Genomic DNA, 21,546 nt, shown 5'->3' on the forward strand with positions numbered 1-21,546 from the left:
AGAACCTTGTTCCCCCTTCCCTTAAGTCCTATGCAGATGCTGCAGGAGGGGAGGCTGTGTAGTGATTTTGCTCAGTTTCTCTGCCTTCTCCCCAGCCAGGGACGTTCCCCCACCCCACCCCACCCCACCCCACCCCCAATCCCATAGCTAACCATGCTAGGATACTTTCCCTGGCCTTTTGCTGGAATTTGGCAGCTACATCAATAACCTCAGTGGACCTTTATTCTGTCATCATGAACGTTTCCTGAATAAGGGCTGACGTGCCAGCTGGGGGTGGGGGTCGTTGCTGGGTTTTTGTTTTCCTCTGTATAAGGGGGTCCTAGGGCATGAGGTGTGTTTGGTCTTTGGACTGTCAGTCACCATAACACCTTCCCCTTCTCTCTACTCACTTTCCCAGGGAGTCCACCTCTTAGCCTCTGGTCAGGCTTTGTCACAAGTGCTTGGACCTTAATTCGAGGTGGCTCATGAGCTCCTAGCTTTGCAAACAGCAGGGTAATATTTCCAAATTATCATCCTGCTCTCCCACCTGCCTGCCAGCCCTGAAGTGAGCACCACACATGCTTCTCCATCCTCAGTTCTCCTTCTAACTTTCCAGCTTGAGTTTCAGCCTCTAGTTGGGCACTGGTGGCCAGTGATCTGCCCACAGCAGCGGCCAACCCACTCCAGGATATTCATCTCTCGTCTTTGCAGTGGTTCACCCTGCGTGGTTCCTCAAACAAGCTCACTAGACCAGCTTGCATTTCCCAACCCCATGCAGGTGCCTCTTTCCCAAGGTCCATTCTTTGGTCTCCTGGTCAGCTTGCCACCAATGTTGATTTGTCAACTGGGGGCAAAGACCGCCAGACTGATGAAAGAAGCAACTACTCTAGATTGGAAGGTGGCAGGTTTAATAAGCAACGTGAACTTCCCGGACATCCAGTGGTTTAGGCTAAGCCTGCCAGTGCAGGGGGTGCAAGTTCAATCCCACATGCCATGAAGTGTGGCCAGAAAAGCTTTTTTTTTTTTTTTTAAAGCAAGGTAACTTACATACAAGGCTTGTCGTGGTGGAGAAAGAAGAGTAGATCTCTGCACCCACCCACCAGAATCTCCAAGTTTCTATAGAGGCCTTACCTAGGTTCAGTCACCTAAACCATCCAGGTGGTCTCATCAGCATGTTGCCCTTGAGAGGCTGCATGCTTGAAATAGGTCCCACTGGAGGAATCATAGGCAGACGACATTCCAAGGACATGGGAGGGGTGAGCTGCCTCTGACTGCCCAAGTCCAGCTCAAGGGTCGATTGGCAGTCACCTCCTCCAGAGAGCTCCTCCAACAATGACTCTGTAAGCATGTGAAACAGTGTGTCCAGATGTTTCAGGGAACTGCCTCAGTCTTTGTGGTTTGCTTCCTCAGCTGGGTCTTCTCTCTCTTTTTTAAAGTTTATTTTTGGCTGCACTGGGTCTTCATTGCTGGGAGGGCTTTTTCTAGTTGTGGTGAGTCGGAGTTACGGTGCAAGGACTTCTCATTTCGGTGTCTTGTTGCAGAACAAGGGCTCTAGGTTCAAGGGCTCAGTAGTTGTGGCACAGGGGCTTAGCTGCCCCTTGGCATGTGGAATCTTCCCGGACCAGTGATCGAACCCAGTCCCCTGCATTTGCAGGCAGATTCTTAACCACTGGACTGCCAGGGAAGTCCTGGGTCCTCTCTTTAAAACCCAACTTAATATGTCTCTGCAAGAAGACTGGTCTCAAGGCCTTTGTGGCACTAAAACTCTTCCACCATTGACTTCAGGACCAGATCCAGGTTCTGTGAGGCCATAAGCTTATACACTTTGGGAGACCTCTTTATAAAAAAAACACAAAATTAAGTGTGCAAGTGAGCATTTATTTAGTATGGGAATAGAAACCACAGCACATTACTATAGTGGACCTTGGAAATTGGTTTCCCTCCGTTTTGAGATCGCCCTGGACAATTTACCTGAAATGTTCCTAATGGCAACCTGGCTTTGTCTTCCCACGGAGACTACCAATTCCAGCCTCTCCAGCACTCTTTGCATGCTAAGTCGTTTCAGTCGTGTCCGACTCTTTGCGACCCGATGGACTGTGGCCCACCAGGCTCCTCTGTCCAAGGAATTCTCCAGGCAAGAATACTGGAGTGGGTGGCCATTTCCTTCTCCAGACCAGCACTCTTTAGCCTCATGGTAAATTCTCACCACTGAGTCTCCTCCCCCAGCCCCACTGCCTTTTCTTCCGCCCACAGGAACCATTCTCTGGCAGCTCTACTGAGCTCACACGCACAGCTCTCCTCTTCTTCCGCCTCTCTCAGGAAAACCGTCATATCACTGGTTCTAGGTGATATGGAGAGCACTGCACGGGAGCCACGACACATGGCCTCTGTCCTTACCTCCCTAGATGTCCCTGGAACATACAGGGCCTCAATGTTTCCATCTGTGAAATGGGGACTTGGACAGAACTGTTCCGTGACCTCCCACATGAGGATCCTTAGACTGGGAGGGCGTCAGGACGGCCCTGGGGACGCAGAGCCCTAACTTGAATGCTACCCTATGACATCTCCCTCCACCTCTGTCCCCGCGATTTATTAAGCAGGAAAGCCAGGTGTTAGTCCCGCCTTTGCCGCTGTCTCCCAATGATCTGGCTGAAGCCAGTCTCTTCTCTCAGAGTCTGAAGGGCATCCGTTAAACAGGCTTTCAAGCCCGCCTTGCCCTGCCTGCGTGCTAAGTCTCTTCAGTTGTGTCCGACTTGTGTAGCTCGGCAAGCTCCTCTGTCCATGGGATTTTCCAGGAAAGAATACTAGACTGGGTTGCTGTTTCCTTCTCCAGCCGCCTAGCCCCACTCCGCCCAGTTTCCGTGAGATTAGGTTTTGGAAACAAGTTTTCACGCACCTCCCACGCCTCAGAGCTCCACCCCTTTGCAACTGCAAGCACCACCCCCCACCCCCGCCTTCAAATGAAAAATCTCGCGAGAATCCCTCGCCGAACCAAAGCTGAGATTTTTGGCCTTTCTTAGGTTCCGTAGTTTCGAGTCACAGCTCCGGAACTTGTGTTAACGGGTCGCGGCTGGGGAAGCCTCCGCGGTAGTGCAAGCGGAACCAAAGCCCGGAGGTCTCAGTAAGTAGGACCCGAGCCTGAGTGTCCCCTTTTAGTTCCCTCCTCCAATTCCTTGAAGATGCTGGTGCAGCTCAGCAAGAACGCCCGGGATTTCTGGATTCCCAGTCTTACGACGTAGGGGCTCCTGCCCAGTTCCTCTCCCCACCCCAGGATTTTGATTCAATTCAGCGAATTCACCGCTCTGAGAGATGATAAAACTGAGATTTAGAACACAGCCCGGAGGCGCCATTTTCCAAGCCCAGTCCCCTTCCCCAGGTTCCTCTCGGTCGGCACTGAGAACCCCGTCCCTGCTCCAGGTCCCCCTCTCTTGGGTCCGAGTCCCCCTACAGTTTTCGGCCTCAAACACATACCACCCAGTCACCCTCGCCTCGTCTCCCTGACTGTCCGCAGGCCTGGGCAGGATGGCCGTATTCCGGTCGGGCCTCCTGGTGCTGACAACGCCGCTGACCTCCCTGGCCCCTCGCCTGGCCCCTATCCTGTCTTCGGCAGCCCGGCTGGTGAATCACACGCTCTATGTACACCTGCAGCCGGGCATGAGCCTGGGCGGCCCGGCTCAACCCCAGTCCAGCCCCGTGCAGGCCACGTTTGAAGTTATCGATTTCATCACGCACCTCTACGCAGGCGCCGATGTCCACAGGCACCTGGACGTCAGAATTCTGCTGACAAATATCCGAACCAAGAGCTGTCTCCCTCCCCTACCCACCTCAGTCCAGAACCTGGCCCACCCCCCGGAAGTGGTCCTGACTGACTTCCAGACCCTGGATGGAAGCCAATACAATCCGGCCAAGCAACAGCTAGAGCGTTATGCCACCAGCTGTTACAGCTGTTGTCCGCAACTGTCTTCAGTGCTGCTGTACCCAGATTATGGGCCTGCAGTGCCCCCCGTGGGGTCCCTGGGCGTCCACTTACCCTCCACCATCAAGCCAACCTCCCCTGTGGCCAGGTCTGCAAAGCAGCCAGTGCGCAGCCACCAGCGGGGGGCTGTGGGCGGCACCTTTGACCACCTTCACAATGCCCACAAGATGTTGCTCAGCGTGGCGTGCATCCTGGCTCAGGAGCAGCTTGTGGTGGGAGTAGCAGACAAAGACCTGCTGAAGAGTGAGTGACAAGAGACTCTGGATTGGGGCAGCCTTACCCTCCCCCGGCAGGACAAGGCTGAGGAAGGGTGGGGCCATCCATTACTTCCCACCCCTCCTAAATGTCACAGTGCCTGGGGTGCAGTTCGCACTGAGGGGATATGTTAAATGAATAAATGCAGCTTATTTGGTGTGTGGTCTAGTCACCAATCAGGATCCCCCAGGTGTGGAGCCAAAGAATCTGCACTTATAAACAAGTTCTCCAGGTGATGAATCCTAAAGTCTGAGCCCCTGGAAATAAATGGATGAGTAAGTTATAGGTAGCAGTGCCGAGGGCAGTAAGAGGAGGATCTTGAAATTCTCTGGCTCTTGGAATTCTTAATCTGACCTCCTGGCACTGCCAGTTCTCTGCACATGTGCCAGCCCTTGCAGCAGTACTGTGCTTGCCTGCTGCCTCCTCCTCATAGGCCCCTTCGTCCTGCCTCCACCTCCCCTCTGGAGATAGGATGCTTAGGGACACTCTTCCCCAAACTGGCCCACTCTCATCCTCCCCGGTAAGAAGATCTCACTGTTCTTCTGGGCTCCTTCCCCAGGCAAGTTGCTCCCTGAGCTGCTCCAGCCCTACACAGAACGCGTGGAACATCTGAGTGAGTTCCTGGTGGACATCAAGCCCTCCTTGACATTTGATATCATCCCCCTGCTCGACCCCTATGGGCCCGCTGGCTCTGACCCCTCTCTGGAGTTCCTGGTGGTCAGCGAGGAGACCTATCGTGGGGGGATGGCCGTCAACCGCTTCCGCCTTGAGAATGTAACCCCTGGGGGCGACTGGCAGAGGGAGCGGAGGGGGATGGGGAAGGCCACTGGGGGCTGTTGGAAGTACCGTGACCCCACAGGAGGGAAGAGAGGGCTGAAGGTGGTGGGAAGAAGCAAGGAGGAACTGGTTCCCAGCTTGCCCTCTGAGGCAAGCTCCACCTCTGGGGTAGGCAGGGGAGGATAAGGTGATAGACTTGTCCTTGTCCATCTCACCCCTCCTTCTCTCTCCTCACTCTTCCTTTGCTTCAGAACCTGGAGGAGCTCACCTTGTACCAGATCCAGCTGCTGAAGGACCTGAACCACAAGGAAAACGAGGAGGACAAAGTCAGCTCCTCCAGCTTCCGCCAACAAATGCTGGGAAACCTGCTCCGGCCTCCATATGTAAGCCCCCACCCACATGTGGGTGGGCTGGGATTGCTGGAGAGGAAAGACTGAACGGTTCAGCCTCCATCCTGAGTCCGGGGACCCTAGTAACTGTGGGGTTCTCTCTTATGTACCCGTAGAAGAGGCCAGAGCTTCCCCCAGGTTTCTACGTGATTGGGCTGACGGGCATCAGTGGCTCTGGAAAGAGCTCAGTAGCTCAGCGGCTGAAGGGCCTGGGCGCATATATCATCGACAGTGACCACCTGGGTCACCGGGCCTATGCCCCGGGCGGTCCTGCCTACCAGCCGGTGGTGGAAGCCTTTGGAACAGGTAATAAGTGGGGAGGACTGGAGGTGGCCTGAAGCAAGGAGGTGGCCTGGCCTCCTTGCCCAGTCCTTCATCTCTGTCGTCCAGATATTCTCCATAAAGATGGCATTATCAACAGGAAGGTCCTGGGCAGCCGGGTGTTTGGGAACAAGGTAAATACACACCTCTCCAAGGGCTCTGCAGCTGCGCCAGACCCGGAGGTGGGGACCCACTGTACCTTTCTGTTCCGGCCCCAAATGCCAGTCTCCACCACCTGTTCCCCACCACCTGCTCCCTCGGGCTGGCTCCATCTCTGGGGAAAGGTGAACTTGGCCCACCCCTTGCATTCCCTTCCTTAGAAGCAGCTGAAGATACTCACGGATATTATGTGGCCAGTTATCGCAAAGCTGGCCAGAGAGGAGATGGATCAGGCTATGGCTGAGGGTGAGTGAGCAGCCCAGGGAAACAGTGGCACAGATTCTCCCTCCAGAGCTCCCCCACCCCAAACCAGACCATCCACTTTCCCTGGGATTACGTTTCCTTGGCTCTATGACTGGTAGCAAGTGGTGGGGTACTGCTGGCAGTGACTGGGGTTTCCCCACAGGAAAGCGTGTGTGCGTGATTGATGCCGCCATGCTGCTTGAAGCCGGCTGGCAGAACATGGTGCATGAGGTGTGGACGGTTGTCATCCCCGAGACCGAGGTATCTGGATCCCACCCCCCACTCCATCATTGTAGCCCAGTTCCTGCCCAGAACCAGTGGGCTGACAAATGCCCTGTCTGCCCAGGCCATACGACGCATCGTGGAGAGGGATGGCCTGAGTGAGGCTGCGGCTCAGAGCAGGCTGCAGAGCCAGATGAGTGGGCAGCAGCTTGTGGCTCAGAGTCACGTGGTGCTGAGCACCATGTGGGAGCCGCATATCACCCAGCGCCAGGTTGGTGCCCAGGGAAAGGCTGGGTTGTGGGGAGGGAGTCTCAGTGAATACCCGTCTGACCCTGTCCCTGTTTTCTTCCTGACATTCTCGCCTGTCCCAAGGTGGAGAAAGCCTGGGCCCTCCTGCAGAAGCGCATCTCTGAGGCACCATCAGGCCAATGACTGACAGATTTCTCTGTGGGGTCATAGTGGCCCCTGGAGCTGACAGATCCAGCGGTGAGGAGGAATGGAACCTTGAAGCTCACTCTAGCCTGGGCCTAGAGGGCTCTAAGCTAAGCTGGGCAGGGCAGGGCTGGGCCCGCTGGACACAGGGAGCCTACCCAGCTTGCCAGTGGTTGGCCAACACTGAGGATGCAGCTCATGCGGGTGCAGGCCCCTGGCATTGTTCTATCCCTGCTTTTGTCCACAGGTCTTTGGTACCCATGCTGGGCTGGGGCCAGGGCAAACTGGAACCTGTAACAGAATTAAAGGTGAATGTTGCCATGGTGTCTGCTTCCTGCTTCAATGACTCTGGGTATCTTTGTGACCCTTGAGCCCCAAGTGCAAGGCCCAGTCCTGAGCTGGAAGCCAGAAGTGCAGTGGTTAAGAGCATGGCTTCTAAAGCTAGCCAGACTGAGGCCAGCATTGGCCCTGTCACTGGCTAGCTGTGCACTTCTGAGTAAGTTCTGGACTTTCCTGGCACCTGTTTCCTTAGCTTACAAAGTAGCGTAACTTGGCTAACAGGCTCTTAATTCCACAAGTATCCTGCCAGACTCTGGGCTGGGTGTTGGAGGAGCTTCCTTCAACAAGCCACTCGGGCCTCTGGCCTCACAAAGGCTGCATCCCGGCGGGGTCGGAAGAGGTGGCCAGAAGTGCAGGTCCGGGAAACTCATCCCGGTCCCGGGAGCCCGCTGGGCACGGCGGTACGCCTGCGCTGCGAGGTTATGCGGACAAGCCTCTTAAAGGGACCCAGTTTCACGGAATGTGCTTCCTGTCGCGGCGGCTGGAACATCTACCCTGAGCAAGAGCAGGGATTGGCGAGGGGGGTGGCCCCAAGGCCATCAGTGTCAGCTCCGAAGGCAGGCGGGGCACCGTCTAGGCGGCAGCGGCGGCCGGGCGTGGGGGCTGTCCTCCGAATCACGCATGCGCAGCTGCCCCGCCCCCGCTACTGGACTGCGGGTTGGTGGGTCTGGGTCACGTGAGCGCGCCTCGCCTCTTCCTCCAGGCCGGGGGCCCACCCGCTGGCAGGTTTCCGGTTCGGTGGGTCGGAGATGACGGAGCCGGGCGCCTCTCCGGAGGACCCCTGGGTCAAGGCAAGCCCCGTGGGCGCGCACGCCGGCGAGGGGAGGGCGGGTCGGGCTCGAGCACGTAGGGGGTCTGGAAGACTAGGGGACTCCCTGCAGTCCCCAGAGCTACCCCCGCTCCTCGGGCCCTGGGGCTGCAGAGAAGACAGCTCTCACCCTGTGTGTGCCAAGGTGGGAAGACAACTGAGGCGTGTGCGCGCGGGTGTGAGGGGACGGGACTGGAGGGCTGGGGGCGTGGAGTGGGCGGACGGGGTCCTGCCGAGGGGCGGCGCTCCCGCGGCCTAGCCGCCCTTGGCTTGGGGGGAATCCTGCGATTGCCATCGCACCCCAAGTGTGTACGTATGTGTGTCTGTGTGTGTGTACACGCGTGCAGGGGCGGAGGAGGCCTGACGGGCTTCTCCCTTGCTCGGTGCCGCAGGTGGAGTATGCCTACAGCGACAACAGTCTGGACCCTGGTGAGTGCCTCCCCCACCCTCTTCACCTCTGGAGGGACACTGCCACTTCAGCCCGATGGATTCGCGAGGCCTTGGCAGCCACACCTGAGCACAGCCCACCGTCCCTGAGCTGAGCGGGCCTGAGCAGCGAGGGAGGGTCTGGAGGACAGGGGCAGGAAGCATCCAAGGGTGACACCTAGTTCCCTCTGCCCTGGAGCAGGGAAGTGATGGAAACGGGGCCAGCCGGTCACTCTCCATCATCACGCCCAGATGCCACTTTTGAGCCAGGAGGTATCCTTGCAGGCCTGTGGAGCAGTGCAGACACTAGGGACGGGAGCACTGCGGCATGGCACGACAGGAAGTGGGTGTACCAGTATGGCTGGCTTTTGGGTTGAAGGAGAGAGGTCAGCATTTAGGGCTCAGGAAGCCAGTGGGCCCACAGGTGTCTTGAGAGCCTAGTGGAGCCCCTCCCCCCATTCTATTCCTTAGTGACTGGGGCCTCTCTTTTCCAGGGCTTTTTGTAGACAGCACCCGCAAGGGGAGTGTAGTGTCCAGAGCTAATAGCATCGGTTCCACCAGTGCCTCTTCAGTCCCCAACACAGGTAGGCGGCAACATCCCCCACCCGGGGAACCAGATGTGCCTTACTTTAGTCTTTTTCTTAGACAGGGCCGCTCCTGCCTTCCACATGGGGGCGCTGGAACCCGAGTTCTAGACATGGTTTCACCATCACGTCATCTAGGGTATTAGGTTCTCGTATCCATCCGCCATCTCTGGGCACCAGGTTCTTCCTAGCTGGGGAAAGTGGGCTGGCTGGGCCCCAGTGGGCCCCAGAATGACCTCTTCCTGCCCCCAACCCTGAGCGTAGATGACGAGGACAGCGATTACCACCAGGAATCCTACAAGGAGTCCTACAAGGACCGGCGGCGGCGAGCACACACTCAGGCCGAGCAGAAGAGGAGGGACGCCATTAAGGTGATTGGGGAGGCCCGCACCTCGGGGAGCGCCTGCACGCTTCAGATCCACTCTGCCCTTGCCCCGTCAGGCAGCCCCAAGCAAGCTTGGGGGCAGCTAGTCTAGGCCCTGGACATGAACTTCTCCCTCCTTTCTACCCCTCTGAGTGAGCGAGCGTGGAACTTGGTATCGTGGAAGAAAAGCTGCGTGCCCATTTGTCTTGCTCTCTCCGTAAAGGAACCCGTTTCCCCGCTCTCTCCACAGAGAGGCTATGATGACCTACAGACCATCGTCCCCACATGCCAGCAGCAGGACTTCGCCATTGGCTCCCCCAAACTCAGCAAAGCCATCGTGCTGCAGAAGAGTATGGCCAGGAGAGCGTTGGAGGGCTTGGAGCTAAGGGGGCTGTGAGAGGGCTAAGCCTCAGAGCCGCTTTTGGCCTGGCCCGGGTGGGATGGTTGTAACGAGGTGGGGGGCGCGGAGGTGGGGGTCTGGAGGGAAGGGGAATCAAAATCAGCTTTGTCCTTCTGGTTGAGACGTCCTCTATGCCCACCGCCTTTTCCCACCCCCACTCCAGCCATTGACTACATCCAGTTTTTGCACAAGGAGAAGAAAAAGCAGGAGGAGGAGGTATCCACGCTCCGCAAGGATGTCATGGCCCTAAAGATCATGAAAGTGTAAGGGCGGGTATTGGGTTGGGGGAACCAGGGCGTCTGGTTCTGAGGGGACTCTGAGGCCTCTTCAGTTCACACCCTGCCCGTCTTCAAAGGCCACATCAGATGATATTCTTACTCCCTCAAGTGGCACGACTTAATCCCAACTGTAGCAAACAATACTCTGGAAACACCTGTGGGATTTAATGAAGGAAAGGTTGGAGGGGGTAGGCCACCACTGCTGACCTAGAAGCTGATGTTGAATACATCCCACAAGCTCTCTGGGAATCTCCTTCCCAGGGGAGTATGGAGGGTAAGCGCTATTACTCTTCCGGGGCCAGGAGAGCCGCTGCAGCCCCTCAGGCCTGGCCTGCTCGCTTTCAGGAACTATGAGCAGATCGTGAAGGCGCACCAGGACAACCCCCATGAGGGGGAGGACCAGGTCTCGGACCAGGTCAAGTTCAACGTGTTTCAAGGCATCATGGACTCCCTCTTCCAGTCCTTCAATGCCTCCATCTCCGTGGCCAGCTTCCAGGAGCTGTCAGCCTGTGTCTTCAGCTGGATTGAGGAGCACTGTAAGCCTCAGGTACGGGGCGGCAGTAGTCACAGGGTCAGGGGCTCTTCGCTCAGGCAAAGTGACCCAAGCTGTGGTTTGTTCAGAGAGGCAGGGTAGCAGCTTTTAGGTTTCTTGAGGGTATTTCTACAACTTGTATTCCTGTTTCCCTCTTTGCTTTCTAGCCCAGATATTCCTGTAGAGGCTTCATTTTGCAAGAATGATCTGGGCACTCACTCACGCAAGGCCTTTGTTTCGTTCACAGAATGGCAAGTAACAGCAGCCTCAGGCACTGCTTGCCTGCCCAGCAAGTGAGCCCGGACCACTTGCAGCACTTAACTTGGAGTTTTGGGAAAAGATTTAAGGCCCCTACCCCTAGACCCCCAACAGTAGTTTTCCTTGGGGTTTCTAATTATTATTTGTAATAGTGTGTTAACGGTTAACTGAGTCTTTTGCTTTTGAGGTGTGGTTGCTTTTACTGAGGCTTGACTTGTATCTGAGATTTCTCACTTTTTTGTTTCCCAACATTTTTTTCTATATAGTTTTCTATATAAAATTCTATATAATTTTCTATATAATTTTAAAAAGCGATTTCTCCATTTCCAGTTATTACAAAATATTGGCTGTATTCCTCATGTTGTACAATACACCTAATAGTTTGTACCTCCCATTCCCCTACCCTGATGTCCCCCGAAACCCCCGTTCCCGACTGGTAACCACTAGTTTGTCCACCATACTGGGAGTCTACTTTTTTGTTATATTCACTAGGTTATTGTAATTTTTTTAGATTCCACTTGTAAGTGATGTTGTATAGTATTTGTCTTTCTCTGACTCATTTCACTTAGCATAATGCTAAGTCCATACATGTTGCTAAAAAGGCAAATTTTCATTGTTTGGTCTTTTTTTTGACTAAGTATTCCATTGTGTTTGTGTACCACATTTTTACTCATTCATCTGGAGTTTTTAAGTTTTACTGAAGTATAGTTGATTTATAATATTCCTGTTATTTAATTCCTGCTATAAGTAGTGACTGGCGAAGGAAATGACAACCCACTCCAGTATTCTTGCCTGGAGAATCCCAGGAATGGGGGAGCCTGGTAGGCTGCTGTCTATGGGGTCGCAGAGTCGGACATGACTGAAGCGATTTGGCAGCAGCATAAGCAGTGACTGTTATATTCATTCTTTTTCATTACGGTTTGTCACAGATAGTAATCGCCTCCTGTGCTATACAGTACAACCTTATTGTTTATCTGTCCTACATGTAAGTTTGTCTCTGCTAATGCCAAACTCCTAATCCTTCTCTCCCCTACCCACCCTGCCCTCTCAACCACAAGTCTGTTCTGTATATCTTGTTTCATAAATACTTTGTGTTGTACTTTAGATTCCACATACAAGTGATGTATGATGTTTGTCTTTATGACTTCCTTTGCTTATTAGTATGATCATCTCTAGGTCCATCCATGTTGCAGCAAATGGATTATTTCATTCTTTATGGCTGAGTAGTATTCCATCTCTCTCACACACACACACAGAATTAGTGTTTTTGTTTTTTCGAACAAAAATTGTTTTTTTGAATACATACACACTGAATTAGTATTTTTTTTCGAACACATACCTCAGGGTGGAAGTGCTGGATCATTTGGTAGCTCTTTTAGTCTTTTGAGAAATCTATTATTTTCCACAGTAGCTGTACCAATTTACATTCCCACCAGCAGTGTGCAAGAGTCCTCTTTTCTCCACATTCTTACCACCATTTATTATTTGTGTTCTTTTTGATGATAGCCATTCTGACAGGTATGAGGTGATAGATGATTGTGGTTTTGGTTTACATTTCTCCGATCATCAGTGATGTTCAGCATCTTTTCATGTCCCTGTTGGACTCGTGCAGTTCCTCTTTGGAAAAATGTCCATTCAGTTCTTCTGCCCACTTTTTTTTTTTTAATAAGTTGAATATTTTATTATTAAATTGTTTATTCTCCTGCAAGGCTGTTGCTTCACTGTATAAAAATAGCACCAGCAAACACAGTATACTGCAAAATTAAGACAGTAATATTCTTCACTGGACACTATACAACTAACAAACTTTTCTCCACTGGCAGTTATTTCTAGTGGGAAGATCATTTTGACCCAAATCCAAGGATAGCTGTAAGCAAGTTACAATGTCATATAAGGTATAAGATAACCATGTTATCGTTGAATTACATAATTTTTATAATTAGTTTTATCAGAGATAATTTCAGGAATTCTGAGTATTGTAACTGGAGCCTAGCCTAAAAATCACAGGATGCTGTGGAAAAGATAGTGTTTATCTGAAGGCATTAGAAAGTTAAGGGGTATTTTCTTCAGGAAACATTGTTACAAGTAGTTTCTTTTGCTAAAAGTTGCTTTTTAAATATCTATCCACCACTGATTTAAGACAACTATGCTAGATTAAGTTGTTTCAAAGTAGTTTAGGGATTCCATTTTCATTCCTCAATAGATTTTATGTATTTTTCATATGCTTCTTCACTCATTAGTTCATCTAGTTCTGAAGGGTTACTGAATGTCATCTTGATCAGCCAACCATCTTCATAACAAGACTTGTTGACAAGTCCTGGATTTTCTGCTAGGGTTGTATTAATTTCAGTTACTTCTCCTGATAGAGGGGAATAGAGTTCACTAGCAGCTTTCACACTTTCCAAAGCACCAAACTCCTCTTGTTTGTTCAACTTTGTCCCAACTTCAGGCAGACTACAGTAAACAACATCTCCCAAAGCTTCCTGTGCAAAATTGCTGATTCCCACTGTTCCAACACCGTTTTCTGTTGTTACCCATTCGTGTTTTTCTGTGAATTTCCGCACTGACAGCAGAGCAGGGCCGGTGCGCAGTGCCCGGACGGCACCCGCCCGCAGTCCCCATGGCCGCAGCGAGCAGGGCGCGCTGGGTGCCGAGATGGCGCGCAGGCTGCCGACCGCGGCCCGCACGCTCCGCACCGCTTGCAGCGCCATGTTCGCACGGGTGCTTCTGCCCACTTTTTAATTGGGTTGTTTTCCAGGGATGTTTTTTGGCCACACCACGTGGCTTGTGGGATCTTAGTTCTCTGACCAGGGGTTGAACCTGGGCCACGGCAGTGAAAGCACCAAGTCCTAGCCAGTGGACCACGAGGGAATTCCTTAGTTGTTTTTCTGATGCTGAGTTGTATATGTTGGCTATTAACCCCTTATCAGTCATATCATTTGCAAATATTTTCTCCCATTCATTAGGTTTTCGTTTTGTCAGTGGTTTCCTTTGCAACGTAAAAGCTTTTAACTAGGTCCCATTTAATTTCCTTTAGAAGATGAATCTAATAAAATATTGCTGTGATTTATGTCAAGGAGTCTTCTGCATGTGTTTTTCTCTAGGAGTTTTATAGTATCCAGTCTTACTTTAGGTCTTTCATCTATTTTGAGTTTTTGTATATAGTGTTAGAGAATGTTCTATTTTCATTCTTTTACATGTAGCTGTCCAGTTTTCCGAGCACCACTTATTGAACAGACTGTCTTTTTTCCATTGTATATTCTTGCCTCCTTTGTTGTACATGAACTGACCGTGAGTGCATGGGTTTATTTTTGGACTCCCCTGTTCCATTGATCTTTGTCTGTTTTTGTGCCAATATCATACTGTTTGGACCACTGTAGCTTTTGTAGTAAGTCTAGTTTGAAGTCAGGTCATATAATTCCTCTAGTTCTGTTCTATCTCAAGATTAGTTTGGTTATTAGGGTCTTTTGTGTTTCCATACTAAATTTAAAGTTATTTGTTCTGGTTCTGTGAAAAATGCCATTAGTATTTTGATAGGGATTGCACTGAATCTTTAGATTGCCTTGGGTAGTATGGTCATTTTTAACAATGTTGAGTCTTCCAACCCAAGAACAGGTTATGTCTTTTTGTTTGTCTTCACTTTCTTTCATCAGGATCTTAACGTTCTCAGAGTACAGGTCTTTGCCTCTTTAGGTAGGTTTATTCCTAGGTATTTTATTCTTTTTGACGTGATGGTAAATGGGATTGTTTCCTGCATTTCTCTTTGATACTTTATTGTTAGTTTACAGAAATGCAAGAGATTTCTGTACATCAGTGTTGTATTCTACAACTTTACTGCATTCATTGTTGAGCTCTAGTAGTTTTCTGATGGCGTCTTTAGGACTTTCCATGTTTAATATCATGTCATCTGCAAACAGTTTTATTTCTTCCTTCCCAATTTGGATTCCTTTTATTTCTTCTCCAATTAGTTTAACTAGGAGTTCCAAGACTATGTTGAGTAAAAATGGTGAGACTAGGCATCCATGTTTTGTTCCTGATTTTAGAAGAAATGCTTTCAGCTGAAGCTATGTCCCAAATTTTTATTGTAAAACACCATGAACATACTGCAGCATTGCAGGTTTTACAGTGAACCCTCAAATACCCCCACCTAAAGTCTACCATTAATTATTTCTGTATTTGCTTTATCACAGAGCAATGCATCTCAACCCCTGCCTCCATCCTATTTTGGGGGCATTTGCAAAGTAAACTATAGACATCAGTGGCTTTCAAGGGGCTATTTTTTTTTTTAATGGTACTCTAAAAAGCACACCTGGCCCAGGTAGGTGTCACTGAGCAGCCCTGTATCCTCCTTGAGTATCATCTCTTTCTTTCTGTGCTGCCCTCACCAGACCCTACGGGAAATTGTGATTGGCGTCCTGCACCAACTGAAGAACCAGCTTTACTGACCAACTCTTGGAACCTGCAGAACAGCCAGCAAGAGGCTTTGAGTCTCCTACTTGGCCACGGAGCCACTGGGCTTGTGAGAGTGGACTGTGACACTGCACGCCAGTCAGCTGCTTTCTCCTCGGTGTTTGCCTCCCCAGCTTCCTCCATGCCCCCCAACTCCCCCACCTTCATTGGGTTGGGGGGAGTATTATGAGAGCTTTAATTTATTTTATTTGACCATAGATCTCAAACCTACCTAGTCTTTCCCCCTCCCATATAAGTCCTCAGGATAGAGGTCTGCTCTTGGCACCCTAAAGAGCTCCTGGCCTCTCCCCTTTTTTGAAGCCTCGAATTCCTGCTCATATTTGGTAACTACTATTTGCCTGTTTTGGTGTCTCTGGCAACACTGAGCCAGTGCGGCCATGTGGCAGTAGTTGGATGGGAAGAAAGGAGTAAGAGGAAGTACTCCCACAGCCATGAGGGGTGGAAGGCAGCCTCATGCCTAGGCTAGGGCTGCCTGGTCAGTCCAAGGTGAAGCCAGAGCTTTTTCTGGCCAACTCAGGGCAGGGCTGCCAGGTTCCTGCCCTTGCCCCCTACTCCACTGCCTCCCTGCTCTGGGTGGGAGAGGGAAGCCACCTCCCCACCCTCTCCTGCCCTCTGTGCAGGGCACAGCAGAGTCAAGTGTGACACGACACTACATATTCAAAGTGTTTAATTTTTCTAAATAATGCAGTTTTGCTTAAGTTACAATTTTGGAGAATTAACTGGCCTCCAGACTACTTGTAACCTTTCTGTCAAGTGTATCTGGCTCTCTACCATCTCAGTGCTTCCTACATTTCTCCCAGGACTTGGGGTGGGGTGAAGGTGGGTAGAGGAGATTCTTTAAAGGCCTTCTGATTTGTAGAGCCCAGGAGAATCCTGGGTAAGGCCCTGGGCTTCTTGAATGCTGTGTATGGCAGCCTCTCTCTGCCCTTGTTCCCCAAGCTCCCTTTTGCCTTCCTCAGGTTTGATATTTGGGAGGTGTGATTATCCAGAGGAAATGAAATATTTTTATATCAAATGATATTACAATAAATATTGCCAAATGCTGTCCTTTAGTGCTGTTCCACATCTAAGTGTTGAGTTTAAGCAGTCGACATGTGGCTGATGAAATGAGCGTGCCCATCCTCTCTGGGCCACCTGTGCTCCCTCCCTCCACCCAGTACTCCGGTGTGTGCTCAAAGGTGGCCAGCACCAGGAACAAAAGAGCTGACCTAAACACGGCAGCCAGTCCAGGACGTCTGGTCTGTTCCCAGTCCTTCCGGGGGAACCTCTCAGGGATCTGGGAGCTTGACGTTGTGATCTTCATCAGTCTCTATCCCAACTTCCTCCTGTGGGGCAGCGAGACAAGGGAATGAGACCACCTTGGATCAAAGTCCCAGGGGAGCAAGGAAGGGCGACCACCACTTACAAAGAACTGCTTCTTGCTCTTGGGGTATCCTTCAAGGATGGCATCAGACAGCTCTGTTGCCTGACAAGAAATAAAACCACCCCCTTTCAGATGCCAGTACTGGGCATGCCTGACGGGCCCCTGAAACGAGGCAGCTGTGTCTCTGGGGGCTGCTATCGTCCAGGGCCTTCCTAGAGCTCCCATACACTTACCATCCTCTTGCGCTTCCTCCACTCCTTGTGGTACCTCTGCCTCTCCTTGTACACCTAGACAGGGAAACAGGTTCCTTTGAGCCCACAGCAGCTGCTGGGGTCAACCCTCCTCCTCACTTCGAACCTGCAGAGGCAGCCCTCCCTGCTCCGCCTCCCTCCCAGCCCACCTGCTCTTTCTCTTCTGGAGTCACGTGGTTGGTGGCCTCTTTGATGTTCTTCAGTCTTTCTCTGTAGCCAGCACATTCCTTCTTTAGCTCCTGGATCTCTTTCTGCATCTCCGGTGTGGTCAGGGCACTAGTTAACTCCTTCAGCTCTAAAACCACATCTCCCTGAAGTCAGTGGCTACTCTGAGGTAGGAGACCAGGCCTCCACCTTGCTCTGGGCTCTCTCCACACAGGGTTCAGAATGGGTCCTATATTCTGGAAAGCCTCAAGAAAGACTAATGCTTACAGAATTACCAGTTTATTCCAGTTTTCTTTCCTCCTAAATCTACAAACAGTTGGGGAGTATAAGTTTGAGTAGACTATTAGCTGTGGCCAGTTAAATAGGCAGAGTAAAGGGGAGTGTGGGAACTGTGTATTGATATCACAATAGGGAACGTAAATGTCTGTCTTGCCCATTTGTCTTCAAAAGCCATTAGTTGTTAGACATTAAGTTGAATGTGACGCCTACGTTGTTATTTAGTGGCTAAGTCGTGTCCGACTCTTGTGACCCCATGGACTGCAGCCTGCCAGGCTCCTGTCCATGGGATTCTCCAGGCAAGAAGACTGGAGTGGGTTGCCATTTCCTTCTCCAGGGGATCTTCCTGACCCAGGGATCAAACCCGTGTTTCCTGCATTGAAAGGTGGATTCTTTCACCACTGAGCCACCAGGGAAGCCCATAATGCCCGTGGCAGCCTACCAAAGGGATCTCTGCAGCGAGACGTCACTGCACTCAACAAATTCTGCACTTAGTAATTCCTGACCTTAGGACCAACCCTGACAGTAGGGGCACCTTCCAGGGGCTGCCAGTCCTACCAGCCTCCATGTGGCGGCAGCTCTGCTGCAAGCTCTGCACCTTAGCAGTGAGAGCCAAGATTCTGGCATCCAGGCCTTGGAGGTCAGCATCGCTGACCGCGTCAAACTGGTCCTGCCAGAGACAAAAGGAAATATAGAAGCAGGCTGATGGGAGGCACAAGAGGGGAACCCACATCTGGGAAGGCAACATCCATACACACTTGAAAATCTGGGGCTCCCCAACCCTCCACAGGGTCCAGGAAGACAGTGGGAGGGTACTTTTGAGCAGTTGTTCAGTCTAGTACCTGTTTCCTCAAAAAGCTACAAGAACGAACAAGTTGAAACCTGCTATTTGTCCTCAGGAGCTTTGAGGTGTGGGATACTGACTAATAGAACAGAAATAATCTTGCAGTTTACTAGCAAAACTACTCACTGGGCTGAAGGAGTAAAGAAACATTCTTCTAAAGGGGCTGATACCTAATTACAGGTTTCCAGGTAGTAAGAATCAAGACAGGTGAAAAGGCATGGTGGGAGGTATTCAGATAAGGACATCAGTGGTTCTGAGGCCCCTTCCATGTGAGCAGCTGCTAGAAAAGGCCCTTGCTGGGGCTCAGTGGCCTCCTGTCAGTTGGTGATAGGAAGCAGAATAGAAAGGACTGGAATACCACCCTGAGCAGTTTGGACTCTACAATCAAGTGTAGTAAACCATTAAGGCAGAAGGCAGCACTACAACCTGCAGGCCAAATCCTGCCAGATGCATGTTTTTGGGGGAAAAAAAAAACAATTTATGGAAACATAGTCACACCCATTTATCTACACACTCTCTATGGCTGGTTTTGCCCTACAATGGCAGACTTGAATGCCACTGAAAGCTGTGTAGCTGCAACAAAAGACCACCAGGTCTGCAAAGCATAAAAATACTAACTGGCCTTTTACAGGAAAAAAATCTCCCAACCTCTTTATGGAATCTCCAGTACAGCAGTAATATAATGAAACCTACTTTAGGAAAATTAGCCTTGACAGTGGATGTTAAAATCTTGTAGGGGTACTGAGTAAAGGAAGATGGATGAGAAATGGGGTCTGCTTTAGAAGAGCTTCAGTTTTGTAATGGAGGCAAGTGAAAGACAATTAAAATAGAGGATGCCTCAAAGAGGTAAGTGCCTGAGGAAGGCAGTTAGTTCAGAGCAGTCAGGAACATTTCCAGAGGTGATGCCTGAGTGAAATCCTAACGGATGAGTAACAGCTGGGCAGAGGAAGGACAACAAGCAAAGGCCACAGGAGTTAAGTACATCTAAATGGGCTAGCACTGATGGAAAAATAACCAGGACAGGAGAGGCTGGAGCCAAGTCTCTGAGCATCTTTTATCTGTTCTAAGGAGCACTGGAATTTTTGGTAGGGAAGTGGCATGACTAGAGATGCATGTACATAGACTATTCTGGCTGCAATGTTTAAGATATGTGTAAGGAGCCCAGGCGATCGGGAGGATCCTGCAACAGACAAGGAACACCTGAACCAGAGCAGTGGTGGCAGCTGGAGAGGAGATGGTGGGGTCAAGAAAGGGGAAACACCTGGGCTTGACAGCTGCCTAAGTGTGTAAAATAAGAATTTCCCAGGGAACTCCCTGACGGTCCAGTGGTCAGGACTCAAGTGCTTTCACAGCTGAGGACCTGGGTTCAATTCCTCGTTGGGAAACGAAGATCCCACAGGCTGTGTGGTGAGGCCAACCAAAACCAAAAAGAATGACTCCCTACTCTCTGGCCTGGGTGAAGAATGATTCCCTTAGGGGGAAGAACACAGGAGGAGCTGGTTTAGGGGAGAGATGAAGCATTCTACTTTGGCAATATTGATTCTGATGGGCCTGAAAGGGGGTCTGGGCTGCAAACAGAAGGAAAACAACTGGGCAGACTGGTTCTCATCTAGATGACTGGGAATAAGAACTTCCACGCATAAATGGACCTCGATAGCAACAATTCAGGATTTTCTGTCATCAATCATATTTCAAGTCTGGAAATCTAGTGAAGTTTGGATGACAGCAAAAGGAGTCCACGCTTTGTCCTAAAGGTTGGCTGGGGCCCTTTAAATGGCCTAAGACGGGTGAATTTCACAGGATGCTTCAATTCTCCCAGAGTTCATACTAGGGACTGACTGACCTAATGCCGGGCTCTCATATAGGTGTTAATCTGTTTCCCTCACCTGGTCCGCAAAGTATATCTTCTGCTTGCCATACATCTTCTCTTTGATTTTGCCTTGTTGGGCCAGCTGCTCCAGCGCCTTCACCACCGCCTGACAGAGGCGAGAGGGCGGAGTAGTCAGGAGAGGGACTTTGGGAGCCGGAAGGATGTCACCAATGATGGGAAGCGCCCAACAAGCCTTAGGAAGCCCTGGGCTAAAATGGCGGCCTGGAGCGTGCAGGCCCCTGAGGTCCCGGGGGAGGTCCCACAGTCCGAAGAGAGGATTCTCACCGTCTTGCCCAGCCCATGTTCCCGCTGCAGGTTCCCGAACACGTCCTGGGCACTGTAGGGTCGGTTCTGCTCCTGTAGGTACTTCAGCAGGATCCCGGAGGCTACGGAGAGAGACAAGGCAGGAAGGGGGTCCTTCAATCTGCCCCTGCCCACCCTCCTCCCGGTCTCCCAGCGCCCACGGCTGTTACCTCCCGGGGCAGCTTCTGACCGGCCTTTACTCATGGCTTTTCCCGCCGCCAAACTCCGAAAACCGGACGTTGTAGTTGCTCGGGGTAACGGCTCCTTCCGGCAAAGGGCAGGGCGGGCCTCAAGTGTGATTGGCAGGGGGCGGCCTCCGCGAGGAGCGGAGCGGAGCGGCCCTTCCCGGGCACCGTAGTTCAGCTCGGCCTGCTCTAGGGAGCCCGGCTCCCGCCCCAGCTGCCAGGCTCTCTGCCGGAGAGGTGGGGTGCACGCTTCGAACCTCTCCCTTCCTCCTCTCGGAAACAGGGCTGTCGGGAATCACGCCTTGTAGTCTCGGGACCCAGTTCCAGCGGCCGCTGAGCACTCGTGACCTTGAGCTGGGCTGAATATTTGAATGGAAAGGAATCTCGGCATCAGCTCCCGCTGGGCAAGTGACTTGCTCAAGGTCACAGGGTGTTACCCAAAGGCGTGTCCCGTCCCACGGCCCAAGCCTTTCTCTCGGTTTTTATCTTTTGTAAAACGGGAACAAGAGGTGCTTGCGGGGGGTGGGGGTTGTGAAGACTTAGAACGACGCGTAGGCGCCCTGCAAGGAATAACGCTGCGTTTGTTTGCCCGTTACCGAGCTCCTCACGCAGGGGGCGCTCAGCACATGCTGTGGTTGAAGGTATGGTTGGGAGGGGGCTGATCGTAAGCCACAGAGCTTGTATGTTTTCTTTTGGCAGAGACAATCTTAAGGCAACACCTGACAGGTGCTTTCCATTCCTGCCCACAGTGGCCAGTGGGACAAAGCCTTAAAATAAGTTATTTCTAGTTTCTGAGGTCAGCTGAAGGCCAAAGAGCAGCTGTTCCTGCAGCTCAAACAATCCACTGGGGCATGGTGCTACTTTTAAAAGCCTCTATTACCTCAAACCTCACTAGCCTTTGAAACCTGTACTCCTCTTCACACGTTGAGTGGACAATATTAAGAATTAGAATGATGGAACTGCAGGCTAGATGCCGGCCGGGAGTGCCGGTTATGCTCCTATCTGGGCTCTCCTGGAGATGGGGGGCAGCCTCCTATCATGGTGATTTTTCTGGCCGTCACAAAACAAAAAACCAAG

General features: G+C 51.4%; 4 protein-coding genes across 7 annotated transcripts; 2 read left to right on the plus strand and 2 right to left on the minus strand.

The window, feature by feature from the left end:
* The first annotated feature begins 2,958 nt into the window (after positions 1-2,958).
* On the plus strand, positions 2,959-7,077 carry COASY (Coenzyme A synthase). Its single transcript, XM_043904664.1, has 10 exons — positions 2,959-3,100; positions 3,491-4,198; positions 4,770-4,984; positions 5,239-5,370; positions 5,493-5,682; positions 5,767-5,831; positions 6,018-6,102; positions 6,263-6,360; positions 6,446-6,592; positions 6,694-7,077. The coding sequence occupies exons 2-10, from the start codon at positions 3,502-3,504 to the stop codon at positions 6,751-6,753; spliced, it is 1,689 nt and encodes a 562-aa protein (XP_043760599.1). The 5' UTR covers positions 2,959-3,100; positions 3,491-3,501; the 3' UTR covers positions 6,754-7,077.
* A 674-nt stretch (positions 7,078-7,751) lies between these two features.
* On the plus strand, positions 7,752-16,264 carry MLX (MAX dimerization protein MLX). Of its 4 annotated transcripts, none has more exons than XM_043904673.1 (8): positions 7,756-7,883; positions 8,293-8,329; positions 8,821-8,910; positions 9,175-9,281; positions 9,525-9,624; positions 9,838-9,937; positions 10,298-10,499; positions 15,131-16,264. In XM_043904673.1, the coding sequence occupies exons 1-8, from the start codon at positions 7,842-7,844 to the stop codon at positions 15,185-15,187; spliced, it is 735 nt and encodes a 244-aa protein (XP_043760608.1). In that variant the 5' UTR covers positions 7,756-7,841; the 3' UTR covers positions 15,188-16,264. The 4 variants fall into 4 exon arrangements, with proteins under 4 accessions (XP_043760609.1, XP_043760608.1, XP_043760606.1 ...); XM_043904671.1 differs by having other exon boundaries at positions 7,827-8,045; XM_043904672.1 differs by lacking the exon at positions 15,131-16,264 and adding an exon at positions 10,732-11,821 and having other exon boundaries at positions 7,827-8,045.
* On the minus strand, positions 12,803-13,709 carry LOC122695141 (glycine cleavage system H protein, mitochondrial-like). The gene has a single exon (XM_043904677.1). It carries the CDS (start codon positions 13,451-13,453, stop codon positions 12,932-12,934), a length of 522 nt encoding a protein of 173 aa, XP_043760612.1. The 5' UTR covers positions 13,454-13,709; the 3' UTR covers positions 12,803-12,931.
* On the minus strand, positions 15,863-21,166 carry LOC122695140 (PSMC3 interacting protein). Its single transcript, XM_043904675.1, has 8 exons — positions 20,455-21,166; positions 20,267-20,367; positions 19,998-20,087; positions 17,826-17,937; positions 16,976-17,121; positions 16,809-16,862; positions 16,618-16,677; positions 15,863-16,537 (listed from the first exon to the last, which is right to left on the minus strand). Exons 1-8 carry the CDS (start codon positions 20,486-20,488, stop codon positions 16,481-16,483), a joined length of 654 nt encoding a protein of 217 aa, XP_043760610.1. The 5' UTR covers positions 20,489-21,166; the 3' UTR covers positions 15,863-16,480.
* Positions 21,167-21,546: the final 380 nt, after the last annotated feature.

Source organism: Cervus elaphus, chromosome 5, assembly GCF_910594005.1.
Source record: "Cervus elaphus chromosome 5, mCerEla1.1, whole genome shotgun sequence".
Taxonomy (NCBI): Eukaryota; Metazoa; Chordata; class Mammalia; order Artiodactyla; family Cervidae; genus Cervus; species Cervus elaphus.